This window comes from Notothenia rossii (assembly GCF_949606895.1).
Source record: "Notothenia rossii genome assembly, chromosome: 6".
Classification (NCBI taxonomy): Eukaryota; Metazoa; Chordata; class Actinopteri; order Perciformes; family Nototheniidae; genus Notothenia; species Notothenia rossii.
In genome coordinates, this window is record NC_136909.1 from 8560572 (window position 1) to 8581667 (window position 21096).

General features: G+C 42.9%; 1 protein-coding gene across 8 annotated transcripts in view; it reads left to right on the forward strand.

The window, feature by feature from the left end:
- Positions 1 to 20484, forward strand: part of tet3 (tet methylcytosine dioxygenase 3) — a 61349-nt gene extending 40865 nt beyond the window's left edge. For all 8 annotated transcript variants that reach the window (XM_079690069.1, XM_079690070.1, XM_079690074.1 and 5 more), the window contains 7 exons: positions 3883 to 3976; positions 8392 to 8600; positions 11842 to 11992; positions 12590 to 12679; positions 13724 to 13861; positions 14883 to 15237; positions 16925 to 20484. In XM_079690069.1, coding sequence (XP_079546195.1) covers positions 3883 to 3976; positions 8392 to 8600; positions 11842 to 11992; positions 12590 to 12679; positions 13724 to 13861; positions 14883 to 15237; positions 16925 to 18549 — 2662 coding nt within the window. In that variant the 3' untranslated portion in view covers positions 18550 to 20484. The remainder of the gene's footprint in view (positions 1 to 3882; positions 3977 to 8391; positions 8601 to 11841; positions 11993 to 12589; positions 12680 to 13723; positions 13862 to 14882; positions 15238 to 16924) is intronic.
- Positions 20485 to 21096: the final 612 nt, after the last annotated feature.

Consider the following 21096-nt stretch of genomic DNA (forward strand, 5'->3'; position numbering starts at 1 on the left):
AGGCTTAGTGCTTTTAAATACAATAGACGTAACCTTTTAGACTTTAATGAAGTGAGTGTTTCAAATTGAGAATCCTTGTAACCTAACTTGATCTTACCATGAAAGCATGCAAGAAATAAAAAGTCTTCCCTTAACTTTATGAAAATACCTCATGGTGTCTGTTTTTTGAAACCCTAAAATGCAGAAACAGCTTGTTCTAAAAGTAACTTTCTGTAACTAAAGGATGCCACATTGTGTTAAGCTTCATGTCAACAGGAGTGATCGTTGAACTGAATCCACATTTGGCTGCTATTCACTGAGAGGACCACTGAGTCATTATAGAGAGTGAGAGGGGGGGAGAAACCCCACTCTAAGTTGTTTGAGAGATGACATAAGACGCTCAGGCCACAATGTCCCCAGCCAACCTTTGACCCCCCCCAGCAGCCCCCTCTCTGAGCCACCTCGGGGTGCGTCCCATTCAGCTGCAGCCCCTGGTGCTCACTGTCACATCAGATCAGGGTTTCACAATGGCAGGTATCAAGCAGGCAGGACCGATCTGAGCCGTGTGCAAAACTCTGTCTACTTCTGACCCCCCCGCCCAAACCCAATGTAACCTCTGACCTCAAAACCCCCACACTCTAACAGCAGACCTTGAGAAATAGGCAAGGCAAGTGTATTTATACAGCACCTTTCAACACAAGGCAAGTCAAAGTGCTTTACAAAACTGAAAGACATTAAGAAGAGCATTAAGAAGCATATTATAAAATGGCATTTAAAAACACTAATTTAAAAGCAAAGATAATAACAAAGGTACATGAATTAAAGTCACAGGGCAGTGTGAGATACACACATCTGAAATGTTTAGGTCTGACTCTCAATCGTTGCTCACTTTTTAGCAGAAATAGTTTTCTATGACTTCACTTTCTTTCTACTTTCTTTTTTAACTTATCCTTTAGTCAATTCAAGTGTTTAATGCTAAACGAACCGCCCTTTGGAAACATCTAACCTGACCCCATGGTAACTATTCCTCATTTTTAAATGCACATTAGTTAAGTTTACCTTGTCTTCCTAGGACATACTGTATACACATATACACACATCGGGAATAATAGTTAAGGAGCTTTAAAATCAAGAAAATCAAGAACAATGTTTTTTCCCTCTCACTTTTAAGGGAATGCAATTGTATTTATTTAGCAACTTTCAACACAAGGCAATCAAAAGAGATTAACGTTAAGAAATGGTGAAGCGGAAACACAAGATCAAATGTCATTTCAAAACAGTCACTGAAGCAGACAATGAAATAAACATAAAACAAGCTAATATCAAATTACACAGGTATAAAATACATGAATTAAAGTTACAGTGCAGTGGAAGATATAAGGGGCGGTGGTGGCGAAGTCCATATGGACTTGGCTTGGCTACTGGAAGGTCACCAGTTCAAGTGCCGGAAAGACCAAGTGCTACCGAGGTGTCCCTGAGGTGTCTTCTTCTTCTTCAATATGAATAGTTACATTTGAAGCAGCGGCAAAAAGAAAGGTCTTCAGCTTCCGTGTGTTATTAATGACTCTGGATTGTTTTGTAGTGAGTTCTTGGACTTGTTTTGAGAGGTTTCATGTAGGGACTATTTTCTTTGTACTGAACTACACTCACGCATCAAATCACCACTCGCGGGCAATAATGCAAGATTATTTATTATGTTGTACATTTGTCTTTTCTCCAGAACATTATGCTTTCAAAAGGTCTTCCTGTAAACTGTAGTGTTTTCTATCGATGTAGATTGTTTTGTTATTTGTTGCCAACTTTTAGAGATATCGACTGCCTCTCAAATGTAATGTAACTATATGGCACAAAACACCAAAAAAATACATTTTACAAACTCAAAAGCAAAGTCTCTTGAGAAATCATGACCTGTTACACAAGATTATCCACAGAGCTTGTTGTGATCAGTTTCATGTTGGAACTTGTTCTTGTTCTTGTTGTGTTATTGGGCATCTACTCATAGACAAGAAGCTAACCTGAGATATCTCACGTTACAGCTGTCTCATCTTGCGCTGGGACAAGCCTCTCATCTACGAGAAGCTGCATGCTCCTTCTGCACAAAGAGCAGAAAGAAGTCAAGTCACGTTTATTTATGAGGCAACTTGCTGTACAGACAGGAGCAAGTAGCCAAAATCACAAATAAAAAACACATATAAACATTAACGCAATCACTCAAATAAACAACAAATCAGCCGCATCAGCCTTCAAATGCTAAGAATGAAAAGTATGTTTTGACACCCAACTTAAAATAGTCCTCAGAGAAGGGGTTGCTTTTCAACAGTCTAAAAATCGTTTTTTTCTACATTCAAATTCTCCCACCAACATCTGTGGATTATCTTGATCAGGTTTAACAGAAAGAGAAATAGCTTTTGAGATTTAAATGTATTTACTTTGGCAGTTTGAGCACCACAGTGCCCTCTAGTTGAAGTATATTGGAGGAAAGGCAGACATCTCTACAGCCAAACTCACACCAAAAGAATCTAGATGTATAAAAGCACAGTAGGTGAGGAGGGAAAATGTGTTTTTTTTGGGGTGAACTGCCCCTTTAAATATTCTCTCCCCAATCAATTATTAGCTCAAGCAGGCGTTCAAAGACCCAGACAAACAAAACACATTTAAATAGATAGCTCATGCATGCACACGTGGACACAAACACCAGGAGAGAAAAGTTCCTCTTGGCGTCGCTTCGGGTCTCGTGGGTTCTGGTTCTCTGTGCCGTGTTAGTGTGAGTCTCAGCAGAGCCTCGTGAACACACCTGTCTCTGTCAGGGCTGGCGTACAGGCCTACTTCCACACACTGAAATAACAACACAGACTTAGACCACCTCGCTTAACACACAACAAACACTTGTGAGGAGGTTGGTGACGACCAATAGGAATCATTCATATGCTTTAAAAATGTGATTATGTCTCATATTGCAGCTGAGATGCACTGATTTACTTTTCTTGTCTGATTTTTTTAGAGTTTGACAATAATTGACAGCATACACAAGATTTTGTAATGACTTTACTTCAAGTGTTGGGTCATAATGAAGCATTCACAATCCCAAAACACGGAAGGTTTTAGTTTGTTGTCAAAACCTTACTCTAAGGTTGCTGCTTCACCGCTACATGTGGACTTGCAGGTGTTACAAATTGCATTTTTCACACCCATTTTTTCTGGGTTTGGCTGTGAAGTGCCACTGCGTCCACAATGTAAAACAAGTATGCGTTTAAATATAACCTTCCTAAAAGGAAACATATACAGTATGACACAGTCAGTCTCGTCTGTAGCTGTTCCTGTTATTGAGTGCCAATATTTCACCTCTAATCTGAGCTGTCAAGCTGTTGTGTTCAATGTGGAGCACAAAACTGTTTAAACTGATATGCAGCATGACATGCAGGCTAGTTTAGAACCTGTTTTTAAAGTACCCACCGCAGCGCCCCAACCTTGGACACTTTCAAAAAAAGCCCTCAAAACGCACCTTTTCACCAAGGCCTTCCCCACTATATAGTTAGTTTGATCGGTTTATTTTTCCGCTACTTGCTTGCCCCCCCCCTAACCTGTCTGCCTCTTTTCCCCTACTCCCCCCCCCTACCCGACTTGTAAAGCGACCTTGGGTTTCGTGAAAGGCGCTATATAAATATTATGTATTATTATTATTATTCATGGAGCACAGATCCATATTGCTGGTTACTTGTTTTTCAGTATTTTTTTTGTTTTATTGTGTTTTGAGTGCAAATTGGATTTGATGAAGTATTATTTTTGTATTAGAAATTAAGAATAGCCGTCTTTATATGAAATATTTCTTTAACAGATTATAAAAATAGTTGCAGCTGTGGATGAACTTTAATAACACTGAATTTTCTTTTTTCTTTTGTGCAGGTACGGAGAGAAAGGAGATGCCGTCCGGGTCGAGAAGGTGGTTTACACAGGCCGAGAGGGGAAGAGCTCACACGGATGTCCTATTGCTAAATGGGTAAGCAGCATCACATCTAACATGGGTTTGAGGTTTTGAAAGAGATGATGAGGTTTCTGGGACGTTGGGATATGAAGCGCCAGTTTTGGGAGCCATAGTATTGTCTCTTCTTATTCCTTTTATTACATTTACATTTTTAAATACTGGCCTTTTAACTCTCAAAAACACATTTGCTGTCAAAAACTCAGCCAAATCCTGATTGTTTTCAAGTGAGACAACAATGTGTGTGTGTGTGTGTGTGTGTGTGTGTGTGTGTGTGTGTGTGTGTGTGTGTGTGTGTGTGTGTGTGTGTGTGTGTGTGTGTGTGTGTGTGTGTGTGTGTGTGTGTGTGTGTGTGTGTGTGTGTGTGTGTGTGTGTGTGTGTGTGTGTGTGTGTGTGTGTGTGTGTGTGTGTGTGTGTGTGTGTGTGTGTGTGTGTGTGTGTGTGTGTGTGTATAATGAGGGTCCTGGGGAGACACCTAGACAGGTTTGTCACCCACAGTGAGTACAGAAGCAGGAGGCCTCCCCCTCAGGTGTCACCCCTGACACATCCTGCTAATGGCTTTATGGATTCAAAACAGCCATCCTGCTGAGTGTTGGTGTTGGAGACATAAAGAGGGGGGGTGTGGGGATAATACACCCCCCCTCTTTACACTTATTAACAGTCATTTATCTTTCTTTGTATAAGCAAAAATTGTAAAAAAAATAAAATAACACAAATTAAAGGCATTTTATTTTTGGATTTTGGTTGTTTGAGAAGCAGTCAAGTACTAGCAGAAGTATTTACTGCCGTGGAGATGGCAGCTGCAAAATCCACCTAATTTAAAGGCCCACCTACAGAAAACCATATCAGTTAAAGAGTATCTTATATATAGAATACTTTAACAGCTTAACCTTGCTGCCAAAGAGCAACTGAAGCCATTTTTGAAGCGCTTTTGAACGCTACCACATTCAAACACAAACCATAGGAGTTGCTGTTCTACCGCTGCCTCCGTATTTGAGTTAGTTTGTGTTATTTAATCACTTTGATGGATCTGAACAAACCGTTTAAAACACCAAATTCACACAATTACACAAACTAACAAGACAAGCAACTCCCATGTTCTGCAGAATACAATTCTTTTTTATTTTATCGAGTCTGGTGGTGGTGTTATTGGCGAGAGCATAGATCACGGCTTGAGTTCACTTTCAGAATAACAGACCTAATAGCTGTCCGTATTTAAGGTAAAGCAGTGACAATATTTCCATTTTTGCGTACATGAAAGCTGATTTGGATGTTCTTTTACGTGGGTCTTTTTCTAGGTGGCTTAAATACGTTATCCGTACATTGTTCAGCTTCCTCGTTTATTAAACGTAAAGCGTCAGAAGCACATTCGGGACTGGGATCCGGTGACCACAGCCGGTCAGATTTCAGTAGAGGTGTCAGATATCCTTTCAAGAAGCAGTGGAACATCACCTGTTTGTCATTGTGTCTTTCAAATGCATAGGACATTGAGTTATGTTTGTTGCCAAGACAATAATCACAACCAAATGATCATGTGAACTCCCTACTTTACCTATTCCTCCTCCAGTTACTTTATTTATATTCTTATTATCCGTGAGTGAACTGCTGTTTCTGCTTTTCCATAATTTCCCCAAGGACATTAATAAAGGTTTTTCAGCATCTGATTCAAGTTGTAAGTTTGTAATTCTATATTCTTCCATTGTCTTGGCGAGGGGCTGCGCCCTGCCTGAAATTCAAGATGTTTTTATTTATTTTTTTATTTAAAAAAATATATATATATACAGCACCAAATTGCAACTGAAGTAATCTATCTACGGTCACTTTTCACATGTGCTCTTTTATTAAATAAACTAAACGCCTATGTTATTTATCCAATGTGCATGTTTCAGTGTCCACTGCTTTGCATATTCACATTCTCCCTCCACTCTGTTTCTGAAGGCTCCGCTCCTCTCCCCCCCCCCCACACACACACACACACACAAATGCACACACTCACCATCAGAGACAAGAGCGGAGGAAAGGAGAAGAACAACAAAGTGTAAAAAAGTCAAACAAATCTGCATTATTGCCCCGAGCTCTGCTGTCTGCCCGCTTGTGTGTGTGTGTGTGTGTGTGTGTGTGTGTGTGTGTGTGTGTGTGTGTGTGTGTGTGTGTGTGTGTGTGTGTGTGTGTGTGTGTGTGTGTGTGTGTGTGTGTGTGTGTGTGTGTGTGTGTGTGTGTGTGTGTGTGTGTGTGTGTGTGTGTGTGTCCGTGTGTGTCCGTTTCAAATTTGTTTATTATTATTTTTTAACCGCAAGCCATTGTCGTCACGGGAGAAGGAAACACCAGCCTGCCCAGGTGGCCGCGCGCGAACGTGACAACGAACGTAGCGTGCACATTCTAAAAATAGCTCACAGGTGGTGAGCAGGTACCGCGGTTTTGAACTACAGTATTGAATTTGACAGAAAACAAGAATGAAACGCCAGCAGGAGAATAGTCTAATGAGTTGGGTGAAAACAAAGACAGGAGATGTGAGTCGGTTTATTCAGTAAATTAGCTCAGGATAATTGGATGTTCTGTCTACACCTGTTGATGTGAGGCTAATGCAGGATTTGCTAGCTTGATGCTACCGGCATTTAGCGGCAGTGACTCAACAAATTGCCTCTTAAAATGTATCGTCAGCAATGTATGACAAGCAGACTTCTTGTTTAATGTTAGACACCAATAGCTCAATAGGATCATAACACGATTGCTTTCATATCAGAGATCAGATGAGGTGGAGCTCCAGCATAGAGGATGAGGCAGAGAGCAGCAGCAGCAGCAGCACAGGGTTGCAGCAGGTATGTTATATGCTGTAGTCAGGTGATTTAAATGTATCAATGAAAGGAAGAAGTGTAGGCTACATGATAAGAAGGGAATACAGTTTGAATTAAAGTAATAGTGTAACACTGTACTGTATTACTTTGTAATGTACAAATATTCTGTTACTGTACGATATCAATAACAAGAATCCACAGCTCCTCTCTCTGCTCCAGAGGATAACATTTTTTTGGGTGTCCCGAAAAAAAAATGTTGGGGGGGTATCCGAGCAGCACCCTGCCAAGGCAGTAAACCTAGGGGAAACACTGAAATTAAGAATAAGCTAATTTAATGAGCATAAATACAAGTTTTGCTTTAACCTGACCTCTCCTGAATGACTTAAAGGTCACCTGCTATGCAAAACCCTCTTCTTCATGTCTCTTCTACATCAACATGTGTCCCCTCTTCTTCATGTCTCTTCTACATCAACATGTGTCCCCTCTTCTTCATGTCTCTTCTACATCAATATGTGTCCCCTCTTCTCCATGTCTCTTCTACATCAACATGTGTCCCCTCTTCTTCATGTCTCTTCTACATCAACATGTGTCCCCTCTTCTTCATGTCTCTTCTACATCAACATGTGTCCCCTCTTCTTCATGTTTCTTCTACATCAACATGTGTCCCCTCTTCTTCATGTCTCTTCTACATCAACATGTGTCCCCTCTTCTTCATGTCTCTTCTACATCAACATGTGTCCCCTCTTCTTCATGTCTCTTCTACATCAACATGTGTCCCCTCTTCTTCATGTCTCTTCTACATCAACATGTGTCCCCTCTTCTTCATGTCTCTTCTACATCAACATGTGTCCCCTCTTCTTCATGTCTCTTCTACATCAATATGTGTCCCCTCTTCTCCATGTCTCTTCTACATCAACATGTGTCCCCTCTTCTTCATGTCTCTTCTACATCAACATGTGTCCCTTCTTCTTCCTGTCTCTTCTACATCAACATGTGTCCCCTCTTCTCCATGTCTCTTCTACATCAACATGTGTCCCCTCTTCTTCATGTCTCTTCTACATCAACATGTGTCCCCTCTTCTTCATGTCTCTTCTACATCAACATGTGTCCCCCTCTTCTTCATGTCTCTTCTACATCAACATGTGTCCCCTCTGTGGAAAGAGACTCTGAAAGTTTCAGGAAAAAAGATTCTCTCTCTTTTTGTCCTGATCCATTTCTATAAAAACCTGTCTGAAAATGAACTGATCAGATTTTGGCCACTTAATGATGTCATAACGATGCTTTGGCTTGTGTCACCATTAGCCAATCACCAACCAAGGTAACCCCCCCCCCACCTCATCACCTGAATCTCCTCCTAGAGCACCATTGTGTTCTTTCTAACCAAATGTCTCTCGGAGGGGCGTGGGGAGGGGCTCCTTATTTTCATCTAAAGTAACAGACAGAGAATCAGCACTTTGGAAACAGGGCTGAAACAGAGGGGATTATGGGTAATGCTGCAATGATCTGTTTGGTGTTTGGAGCCAAACACTTCAGAGACATGTTTTGTATATATCTGAGACCTATAATATATTGATGAAAAACAGAATAATAGGGGAACTTTTAAAGCAACATAATTATAATCCTCTGCTTCCTGTCAGGTGATTCGTCGTAGCGGTGAGACGGAGAAGCTGCTGTGTTTGGTGCGTCACCGCGCCGGACACCACTGTGAGAACGCCCACATCATCATCCTCATCATGGCGTGGGAGGGAGTGCAGCGGGGTCTCGCTGACCAGCTGTACCAGGAGCTCAGCAACACCCTCACTCAGTACGGAAACGCCACCAGCCGGCGCTGCGGCCTCAACGACGAGTGAGTAGTGTCTCGGTGCTCTCTGACACTTTTTGGGTTTATAACAGGGGTTTCTAAACTACGGCCCGGGGGCCAAATACGGCCCACGAGCCATTTTGAATCGGCCCTCATCAAATTCAAAAGGTATAATGTTATACGGCCCGCAAATGAAACTTGAGCTTGTCTTGGATTGTACTTCTTAAATATATCTGTAAACATATATTACTCAGTAGTGTTCATGTGTTCATAAGCCCAATTTCCTATAAACTAAGTCAATTAAAGTAAAAGATATGTTCTAACAAGTTGATAAAAAAAGCCCAATGACTTATGAGCTGTCATCACATTAAATGAAACCCTCTGGAGAGCTGTGGTGTAGGCTGTTCATTTTTCTTAAAGCATATTCAAGTAACAAGTATAATTTACCCACATGTGATTGATTTGGCTGACTTCTAACTGAACTCATGAGGCCATAAACCTCTCCTCTAGGGAGTGGCCCAGCCCTTCCAATATCTTTCTGTATGTGGCCCTCTGTGAAAAACGTTGGACCCCCCTGGTTTATAATATACGTGTGTGTGAATGTGTAGAGAGCTTTTTTTTGTTTTGAACTGCACCTGCATTTTAAGTGTTTTTCTTGGCATCCTAATAAGAACCTTTTGGACCTAAGACAAGAGTGAAAGTATGCAAAAACATTTTTCTTATGTATTTGAGTGGACGAGTGCAACTTCATGAACTTCTGTACAGAATATGTGATGTTAAAAAACTATTTTAAAAAGGCTAAATAAATCTAGGGAGATTACAAAAACAAGAACTTGCGAAAAAGTTAACTTACATATTGTGATATACAACTTATAATATGTACGTTTCATTGATAACCTATAACCTTATGAGATGGGGGTCCAAATGCTCCCTAATACTGTAAGGATCTGTGACAATGAAAAGTCATTCCAAAACAAGCCACATTTGACCTTTTAAATGATGAATACACAAAACGTTGACAGGAACCAGTTTTTCCAGAAAGCTATGCATTTTTAACACACCCTTGTTTAACCTGTTCCAGATACAGCAAGCCTTCACCAACTGCTGCCACACTCTGTTATTACTCTACTTTCAAAGTGTATAAGCTGATGAGCTGATCATATATGAGGTCAACTTGTATCTGTTTGTCTTACACACATATATACATAGAAGATAAAGTAAATATATGTGTTTTATGACACTTCTAAGAAGTAACGGAAATACACCAGATAATTGACGTATCAGTTTAAAAACAATTACACTTTAGGTTCAGTGACCAGTCCAATACGGTTGAATAAGAGCTTGTATTTGCACTCCTGATATAATCCTTTTCAATTGAATTTAGCGCTTTTCTAAATACTCAAACACGCTGTACCATTTAAAAAAAACTATAGCATACAAACAAACAAACAAACAAACAAACAAACATAAACAGATAAAAAAACACAAAATGCAGTAAAATGAATTAGAAAAGCAGAAAATGACAAAACAAAAAAGTTGTGTCATTCTTTTCCCTAAATTCCCTGGGGACATTTCTCTCTGCTGTGTTGGTCCATCCCACTCAGCCTCAGTGTTCCCAGGATGTAAGACATGCACAGGTTACAGGCTCAGTCAGTAGGGGCTTGGACTGGGAGCTGTAGGGTCGCCGGTTCAAGTCCCCGACCAGACCTAAAATATGGAGTGTGGACTGCTACTTGGAGAGGTCCCAGTCCACCTCCTGCCCTCCTGTGGTGCCCTTGAGCAAGGCACCAGACTCCCCCCTCAGTCCCATTGCTCCCCGGGCGCTGGACAATAGCTGCCCACTGCTCCTGGTACTAGACTCCTGGTCAGGGACGTGCACAGGTACGGGCTAATGTCGCCCGGGCAACGGCCCTTTTGAACTTTTTGGCTGACCTCTGGAGAGAGCGAAAGTATTTTCTTTCTGTTGTGGCCGAACATGATAAGCCCTCAATTAGTATTGTAGAGTCTCGCTGCGATAAAACACACCTTGCCAGCGCTGCCATCTGCCCTCAGTCACGTGACTTTGTTTACAATCTGACAGCTGAAAGCAAAGGAAAGCCCTCCGAGTCCGGCCTCATATGGCTATGGTGATCATGTGCCTGCCTGGCTCTGGTGGCCAATCCCCGGAAATGTCCCCGTTTTTAAATATGCTTTTATTGATTTTGACTTTTCTCATGGCAGTTAGAGTATAGGGGACAAACCGGGGGACTTTACTTCCCCTTGACACCGTCGGTTATTTACAAAAAAAACCACCTAAATATACTTGTTATTGTGCTTCTGTCTTTCTGTGTCTTTTCATCTGCTCCGTAAACTCCCTCACCGCTCTCTCTCTTTTCTTGATCGCCCTCTCACGGGTGAACAGTTCACTGTCCCGCTTCATTGTAGGATTTCTGCCATGTCTCAACTTAACCATCTCTGTTATTAAGTTATGGAATACTTAATTAATAAGTAATTAGATACCTTACCGGCATGTGCTCATAAAGAATGATAAAAATAATGCGTATTGAACTGGTTTAATCAATTAGTGAGTTTATTTAAGGCACAGCAGTTACAATGGTCAAACTACATTAAAACAGAATTGTCCGCATTTTGTCTTTAATAGTTACTAACATTAGATATGTTAATGAGATATGGACCGCAAAACATTTTTACTTTTTCTAGTTTAGAGCAATAGCCCCTCCAAATGTCTGTGCACGTCCCTGCTCCTGGTACTAGGATGGGTTAAACAAAAAGTGGTTTAAAGGTTACAGATGGGTTCGGGTAACAGTAAAATATGGGGAAATGTGTTCTCTGGGGATGCAAAACGATTGAAAGAGAATAATGAAAGGAATATAAAAAGGTTAGCGAACCGTCAAAAGAACTGTACGTTCACAGGAAGACTAGGGATTAGAGGAATGTGAGAATTCGGTTCGGGGTATCGTCAAATATCTGGAACAAACTCCCAGAAAGCTGCAGGTCCGCTGCAACTCTGACTACTTTTAAATCCAGGCTGAAGACTTGCTTTTTGCCGCTGCTTTTACAGTAATTGAACTATTCACATCTTACACTGCGCTGTAACTTGTATTCATGTACCTGTATTGTTATTCATGTTTTATTACCTTTGCTTTTAATGTTTCTAATGTGTTTAATGACCTTAATGTCTTTCATTTTTTGTAAAGCACTTTGAATTGCCTTGTGTTGAAAAGTGCTGTATAAATAAACTTGCCTTGCCTGACCCTGAGAGCGTGCTCCCTGTCTCCCCCTGCAGTCGGACCTGTGCGTGTCAGGGTAAAGACATGGAGACCTGCGGCGCTTCCTTCTCTTTCGGGTGCTCCTGGAGTATGTACTTCAACGGCTGCAAGTACGCCCGCAGCAAAACCCCGCGCAAGTTCAGGCTGCAAGGAGAGCGCCCTGAACAGGTACTCGTTTTATTTCACACTTTAGTCACTTTTGTGGTCTTGGGTAAACTTTATGTGGCTTTGTGGTTCGTTTTAACTTCAAGCATCAGTTTGCACGTACTGCTGTAGTTGGTGTAAAGAAGTGGAATTCTTTGCCGAATTATTTAAAGGGCTGTAAGAACATTTTGTTTCAGAAAATGTATAAAGAAAGCGTAATTAGACAGTAGGAAGTTATTTATAGTTTTTTCCCACACATAGCACAATAACAGGAAAAAATACAGAGTACAAATGCAGGTGCTATATAAAAAAGCAAAATGATAATATCATAAAAAGACCATTCCAGAAATAGCAATGACAAAAATAAACCAAAATACACAATGACATGATAAGACAGAAACAGAAAACCCCTAAGACCTGAAGTTGACTTTTGTATTCTGGTTTTATGTTTCAGTATTTGTAAGCAACTGTGACTGAAAGAATATTGCTTTCATTTTACTTGTTTATGGTAAGGGGAAGGTAACATAAGATGTTCTTCTCCCTGCTCCTTTCCACCATGAGCTATACACAACAACAGAAAAGTGTACATGTGTGGTTCTGATCTGTGTGTGTGCTCTTCAGGAGGAAAAGCTGGGGGTTAACCTGCAGCACCTGGCCACAGAGCTGGCTCCTCTGTACAAGCAGCTGGCTCCGCAGGCGTACAGCAACCAGGTGAGTTGCTAAGTCAAATACTTGGGGGGGTCACGGTATTCAAAAGTTAAGGTTCAGTGCAAGAATACTTTCTTTCCATTTATTGTAAAGCAGAACAAATGATCTGGAGGGGACTGAGGTAACAATGTGCCCTCTTGTAGCTGCTGTAAACTATTCTCATTTAAAAAACTAAATAAACGTTGTGTATTAATACAGTCAACGAACGCTGAACAACAACAACAGGTCATAATTAGAGCTACGATGATTAGGTAATTGATAGAAAACGACTCACCGCTAAAAGTTTCAATGATAGTTCGGAACAACAACATTAACAGTTCAATTAATAGCAAGTACCAACCATAGTTTTTAAACAGTAACACATGTCTACCGCAAACAACTACACTTATAATCGTCCTCACACACAATGCTCAAGACTTTCCCATGATGGATAGATAGATACTTTATTAATCCAGAGTTGGCATATTGTTTGGTGATAACACTTCTTGCATCTTTGCACAAACACTAATGTGCTGTTCTCCAGCGCTTTCGAGCGGCCTCGTGCAGAAGTACAGCGCCACTTACAGGCCCGGCATATGTACTACAGCGTCTCCAGCGCTGCCGAGCGGTCTCGTGTGAACGGAATACTTTTTTGTTATCTAACCGGTTCGTTTGCGTTTCGTATGCGTTTCCGTGTAAATGGGGTCTAAGACATTTACTTTTACGATGTGTCACACCTCTGAAGTGCTCCTTTGTGTGTTTACCTTGAATGAATGTGAGGAAATTAGATTAGACTTTATTGTTCACCCGGGGGAAACATTTACTTTGGCTTTTCTAAGGACAGCAACGGTACATACAATACTCATCATTAGAACATAGCAATCAACATAAACAATTGTTCAAATGGGAATGTAGCAGCAATAAATTAGACAAGTATCAAGAGGGCGCATATTATAAAATAGAAAGCTTAACCTGATCAGCAGGGCGAGACATGAGCAGCTTAAACTGTGAAAGAGAGGACATAAGGTGTCTGCAGATATGTGTAATAAACTCTGTCCTCTCCCTCAGTGCCTGACAGAGTCCAAGGCTCCAGAGTGCCGGCTGGGACTGAAGGAAGGCCGTCCGTTCTCCGGAGTCACCGCGTGCATGGACTTCTGTGCACACGCTCACAAGGACCAGCACAACCTGTACAACGGCTGCACAGTGGTAAGATCACGACATATGTCAGGGTATTTTGAGATGAATTAAGAATATAATGCAATGTTATTACTGTAACAAGAATCTGTAAGTAATGCATAATTTTACTTCTGTTATCTAGCTTCTACCACACTACATTCTACACTTCATTTATTTCATAATACATAGTGTTATGCATGCCCTTCATCTAATAGTTTAATTTCTTGTCTCACGTTTTTCTCTTTTGCTGTAACGTAAATGTCCCCTATGTGGGACGAATGCATACGTTTTCAAGATGCAAGGCTTTTATTGTCATGTGTGCGTAGCTACAGTGGAGTTATGACAATGCAAGTCTTAGGTCCCAGGCTCCAACAGTGCAACACAATAACACAGATAATAGTGCAAGTAAATCAAATATAATATAAATAGTGCAGAATAATGTATATACAAGTAATTGGAATATTGATTGATTGATTGATACATTTTATTTCGAACAAGTAAAATAAATAATTACAAAAACAAAAAATGCTGCAGTGCATATTCATGTAAGAGAACACAAAACAAAGTGACATTTACAACAACAACAACAACAACAACAGCATTAGCAACATAAACAGTCCCACATCGAGTGTTCAAAAAGGAGTGAGAAGAAGTATAATTTATTTAATCTCACCCCCTTGTCCCTAAATTATTTATTTATAATCTATAAATAATTATCAATATTATTATTATTATTAATTATTATTGTTATTATTATTAATCTGCTTTACTTGTTGATTGACATATATACATATATATATACATATACATACACACACATACACATATACATATATACACATACATATACATCGATAGATACAGTCTAACACCCTCCCCATCCCTGTACCAGGAGAAAATAAGTTTCAACCAGATGAATGTTATGGATGTTGTTTCAAAGGTTCCGGTGTTTAACAGTCTTATGGCCTGTGGGGTGAAGCTGTCCCTGAGTCCGGTGGTTTTAGTAAAGCAAAAGAGATGAATAGTTTAATCTACTCTCTCTGTGTTTTAGGTGTGTACGTTGACGAAGGAGGACAACCGCGCGGTGAAGGGTGTCCCTGAGGACGAGCAGCTGCACGTGCTGCCTCTCTACAGGATCTCTCCCACGGACGAGTTTGGCAGCGAGGAGGGTCAGCGGATGAAGATGAAGACGGGAGCCATCCACATGCTGCAGGCTTTCCCACGACCGGTGCGCAAGCTGCCCGAACCGGCCAAGTCCTGCCGACAGCGCCGCCTGGAGGCCAAGAAAGCAAACTCAGAGAAGAAGAAGAACAAACTCCTGCAGCAGGCGGGGGAGACGCCGGAGAAAACCGTGGTGAAGACAGAGGTCTGCGTCACGGGGTCCCCTCACCCCCCAGGCAATAAAGGTAAGATGATGTTTTGGTACTCATGAATGAAATTGTCATTTGAGCAGATGTTCAGTAGGGCTGTAAGGAATAATAATAATAATACACTTTATTTGTAGAGCACCTTTCATGCACAAAGCAGCCCAAAGTGCTTTAAGCCCCTGTCACACTGTCCCGAAGTTGACACTCGATGGACACACGAATATGGAATTTGTGAATATCGCACGAAGATGGCCCCGAACCACACGCGAAGGCAACATTTACATTACATTTAAGACATACAACTGCAACGAAAGTAACACAAACTATTATGTTAAAGTATTATGATACTGTGCTGATATTGTCAGACTTTGTTCTTTACTTTCTCCGTCTTTATATGTAGAAGATATTAAGTTTTCTCCCTCATGTTGTTTCCATAGCAACAACAACTTCCTGTCAATTCGCCTTCAAAATAATATATTATATCCTTTTCAGTTTCACAGAACACAAATTGGGTTATTTACATAATATGTTTGCATGATTTTGTTGTGCAATAAAACAACCAGATGGACACACGATAAAGGAAATGTTCAAATTCAGCTCTGATCGTAACAACATCGGGCCATTCGTGAGAGCATCTTAAGCCATCGTATGACCGCAGAGTTTCTTAGGCTCCGGCAGCAACTTCGTGAGTGGTGGCAAAATCTTTGGCATGCCAAAAATTGCCGAAGGACCTTGCGAAGGTTCATTTTTCGTGTTGAATTAGTGTGTCAATGTTGCCCTTCGTAAGGCCATCGTGAGGGCATCTTGTTATCATCGGTGCCATCGGGCATTCGCCCCGATCAGAGTGAGGGCGAATGCCCGATGGCCCCGATGATAACAAGATGTCCTCACAATGGCCTTACGAAGTTGCCGCTCACGAAGTTGCTGCCGGAGCCAAAAGAAACTCCACCGGCGGTCACACGATGGCTTAAGATGGCCTCACGAATGGCCCGATGTTGTTACGATCCGAGCTGAATTTGAACATTTCCTTAACCGTGTGTCCATCGGGTGTCAATTTCGGGACAGTGTGGCAGGGGCTTTACAGAACAAGAAGAAAACACAACAACAATATTACAATAAATACAGAACAAGATAACACATAAAGTGATCCGAATGAAATTCCCTTAAATTAAAGCTGACAAGAAATTAAAATAGGTTAAAATAAAACCATTTAAAAATGTAAAATAAAAGCAAAACAGAAAAAAGACAGTAAAACATGGACAATGATACCGGTGAGAATTGAAAGTTAGCCCAAATTAAAAGCCATAGTCCTACCAAGATTCATTCATGATATATGAGCGCTGCTTTTCATATATCTAAACCTGGCTTTTCTGCACAGTTGGAGATTGAGGCTACATTCATCTATTTGTAGAATTAGATTCCAGCGGTGGATTTGTAGATATTGTTTCATTTTAGATAACTGAAGAGCTTTGTAAAATACAAAAATACATTTGTTGAATAAAGATGTATTTAATCTTTCCCAAAATGGTGTTTTATACAACCAAAGGCTCTTCCTCAATCCAGGGTAGCTTTGTTGCAGTAAGTTATTTTTAGTGGGAATTGATTAGAACCTTGCAAAGATGGTAAAGTATCTCATTAACACTAAACAGAAAGCTCAAACATTACAAACTGAAATGCATTTGAAGTTTGTTTTGTTTTGACCTCGTGTTGTGTTTTAAACTTTCAGCAATTATAAAACAAGAGGTGAAGCCCAACATCAAGAAGGAGCCCTTCAACGGATCAATGGATGGATACCCTGTGCAGGCAGCAGACCCCTTCAACAGCAGGTACCCCCACCCTGCCTACTATGCAAGGGGAGGCCCCCCCCCCACCGGCCAGCCCTCTGCACCCGACCCCGTCAACGGTTTCCACCCCAATCTGCCCGCAATGCACTATGGCTACTACAACTACCCCCCCAATGCACTTTTCCGCCCCAAGCTGAGGACCTACGAGGGTCGAAACAGCTCTTTGCCCAAACAGGGCGGCACTCCTGTCCCGGTGGACACTAAGCCGGAGGTTCAGAGTCTCCAGGCCCGGCTGGCGCAGTCCTACCCGAACCCCCCCGAGCTCGCCAACCACCCGAACCACAGCGCTTACATCCAGCCTGCGGACTACACCCGGTCCCGTCCCTCCTCCGTCTGCTCCGATTCCTCCAACAGAGGCACGCCGCTCATCAAACAGGAGCCTATGGACATGCCGGTGTATGAGAACCCGATGCAGAGCCAGGCTAACACACCGAGCAGCACCCCCCAGCCGGCCCCCTGGCCTGGGCACAAGCTCAATGGGAGTATCGCCCCAGAGGCCTCGCTGATGACCCCCGACAAGCAGCAGCCGTTCCCCCAGCAGTGGACGTCCTACCCCGGCTTAAACCCCCGGATGGCATCCCCTGCCCCGTCGCCATCACTCCAGATACCCCCCTCTCCATCTCCGTCCCCTCATCTCGTCCCAGCACTCCCGGGTAAAATCCACCAGGGGTCTCCCCGTCCGGGAACACCTCAGCACTGGCCCAGTCCGGCCCCCAGCCCTCAGCCCAACCCGTGGGCCCTGGGGCCGGCGTTCATCCCCGGTTTGAAGCACAGCAACCCCGCAGGAGCTTACCCCGACAAGATCTGGTCCAAGACGGGGGAGAGTCGGTGTCCCACTCCCCTCGGGCTGCAGGAGAAATCGTGGAAGTCGTGCGGAGGTTCGCTGGCGGGCAGCACGCCGTCCCCCGTCCCCGAGGGCCGCCTTTTCCCTGACGCCCTGCAGCAGTCGGATCAGGCGAGCTGGAACCCCGGCTGCGCAGAGAGCGACGCCGAGAGCAACAAGGGCCGCGAGGAGGACGAGTGGTCCGACAGCGAGCACAACTTCCTGGACAACAACATCGGGGGCGTGGCGGTCGCCCCGACCCACGGCTCCATCCTGATCGAGTGCGCTCGGCGGGAGCTGCACGCCACCACTCCGCTCAAAAAGCCCGATCGCTCCCACCCCACGCGCATCTCCCTGGTCTTCTACCAGCACAAGAACCTGAACCAGCCCAACCACGGCCTGGCCATCTGGGAGGCCAAGATGAAGCTGCTGGCGGAGCGGGCGCGGCAGCGGCAGCTGGAGGGCGCGCTGCTCGGCCTCTCGCAGGAGGAGATCAAGGCGCTCTCGAAGAAGCGCAAGTGGGGGACGACGGCGGCCGGCGCCAGCCCAGGACCGGGACAATCTAAAGACAACAGGGAGGGGCCGGTGACGCGGTTAGCCTCCACTTGCCACACCTCCTCCATGGTGACTGTGTCTCCCTATGCCTTCACCCGCCTCACTGGGCCCTACAGCCACTTTGTCTGAGGGCGGACCTTCACACACACTGACGGTGGAGCAGCGCAGGGTGGATGAATGTCTCTCAGCCGTCCTGCAGTCTGGCATCTCCCCCCCCCTTCACAGTCCACTTGGAGGAGGGGATGTTTTTATTGTTTTTTACCTCATGTCAGGCAGGTGTTTCCGACACACTGCCTGTGGTGCTCTGCCTCTCTCGTCCCCGGAGAGGAACTCCATTTGCTTTTTCTTGTTCATAGAATTTTAATGATTCGAATTATTGCTATTATTATCAATATTATTATGATTGCTATTGTTACTGTCAATGTTGTTATTACAGGTATTATTATAATGAAGACTTGTTTTTTTTTATTATTGCTGGTGTCATTAATGTTATTATTAATGATGTGATTGTTTGTTTTTTTTGGTTATGTATTTTTTTAAATCAATCAGTCTGAGTCCGTCAGACATTTGCTTTTTCTGTGTTTGGAAAACGTGTACCCTTTTGTTTCTGTTTCCGATTTGTCTTTGTTCTTGTCAAACTTCCAGCTGTACCAAGAGGAGGAGACGCTATCTGCCTGGCAAGAAACGCGCAAAGTCATCATCCGTAGCGTACAAATACAAAGCCTTAGATACCTATCTTTATTTCTCTAATAAACAGATACGTATCTTTGAATTCAAGGCAGTTTAGACTTCGATAAAAGATCATAGCAATTTTTATCAACTTCCCTACTGTGTTTAATATTCAAATGTCATTACCTGGAATGATTCAGTGCACCAGCAGCACTTTTGTCGAATACATTACATTATATTTGCTGTTACCTGGCACTTGCATATACTTTATCTCGGTATTTGCTTCAAATTTTCACCATTTGCATTTTCCTAGCATAATGTGCAACAAGAACATGTTCTGTTGTTGTCTGATAAATAGAAGTGGTTTCTGCGGTCAAAGCAGTATAGTGGAAATAACAGTTGTAGTTGCACAAACAATTGGACTTTAATGTTGACCTTTTTGATGTGGTCGCAGTAAGAAGTAGGACACATGAAAAGGCTGCGTCTTTGATGTTAGAGCTGAAGAGCAGCGCTTGGTTTTGCTTTTGATCCCCTAGCACTCTAAAACTGAAGTGAATCAAAATCAAGCACCGCGATGCAAAAACAAGGAAACAATGCCCAGGTTAGAACAATTGGAATCGACATTTTAACCCAAATTCGGACAGAAAGTTGCTGCTTGTCTTGCCGTTAGATGACGTGCTCCTCCTCTTCTGCACCCCTCCAGCTTTTTCCAACTGGTGCTCAACTTCCAGCTCTGATCGATTCTCATTCCTTCGGTTACTCTTCACGGCACTTGATGCTGTGCTTCGGTGCTCTGACTCTAATCTGGCTCAAATAGCGTTGGCAAGTGAATTGATTGATTGAGTGATGATGTAATGCTTCGAGACATGTGTCATTTGTGCAAAGAGGAATCGTTTGCTTGCCATTTGTTCCTGTAACTTTACACATCTGTTGCCCCACAGAGGCTGAAATAAGTGACACTTTTTGCAAATGCCACTTGACCCAGATCTGCAACTTCTACCGCACAGAGACAGAACTGGTGGCACACGTTTTCTTCCTATTACATTCAAGTAGTGGTGAGCATCTCTCTGTGTAAGCTCTAGAGGGCAGCAGTGTCAAAGCGGTGTGTGCAAACATCCTGCAAGCACCATTAGAGCCTTGCATTGCTGCTTTACCCATCCACTGCCAGCAGGGGGGGGGGTCTCGCTCCCTTCCTGCTGACCGTGCATTGGCCTTTGAAATGCAGCTAGAGGTTAAAGTTGTCCCCTTGTGGCACAAATGTGAATAACGTCTAGAGATGCCCCTCCTGGGTTTGCTTCAGACCTGATAGTGGTGCTCCTACACACTCTGGTGCTCTCCTATCAAACTTGATTTACTGTGAAGGGCCTTCCCTCTGCATGGTGCTGTCATCTTCGAGCAGAGGGTGGGGTGGGGGGGGTGGGGTGGGGGTGCGTCCTTCAGCAGGCACCACAGAGCCTGTTAATCAAAGTGGGAGTCTCTGGTTTATTTTGAGGTGCTTTTATTATGGCTGAGAAAATCATTTGGTGCATAAGTAGTAAACCGTTGACAGAGAAATAGAAAGGAAACCTTGGAAACAAACGACTGTAGCTTCTAGGAGTTGGCGCCAAGTGCATTGAGTCTGAAAATGCCAGGGTGCGTGGGAGAGAAAAGCCAAAGAGAGAGACTATCTGACGGATAGAATCACTCCTTTTAGATTTCAGGCAGCAACCACGTGATCCATTTGAATTCAAACGGTCACATGGTTTACTTGCAATGAAAGTGAGCGAGTAATAGATTTGGGAACAGGCTAACTCCTGGATGCTGGGGGGTGGTGTTACCTCTCTGAGCGTCTCCAGCTCTAGCCTCTCTGCAGAGACACTGGTCACAATCACAACGTGCTACTGAGGGCCGAGACACGCTCACGATCTCCACACTCATTTTAAACCTCCTTTTTTATTTTGTACTCTTATTTATTACTACATTGTGATGATGATGATGATGATGATGATTGTCTTTGATGTTTTTTTT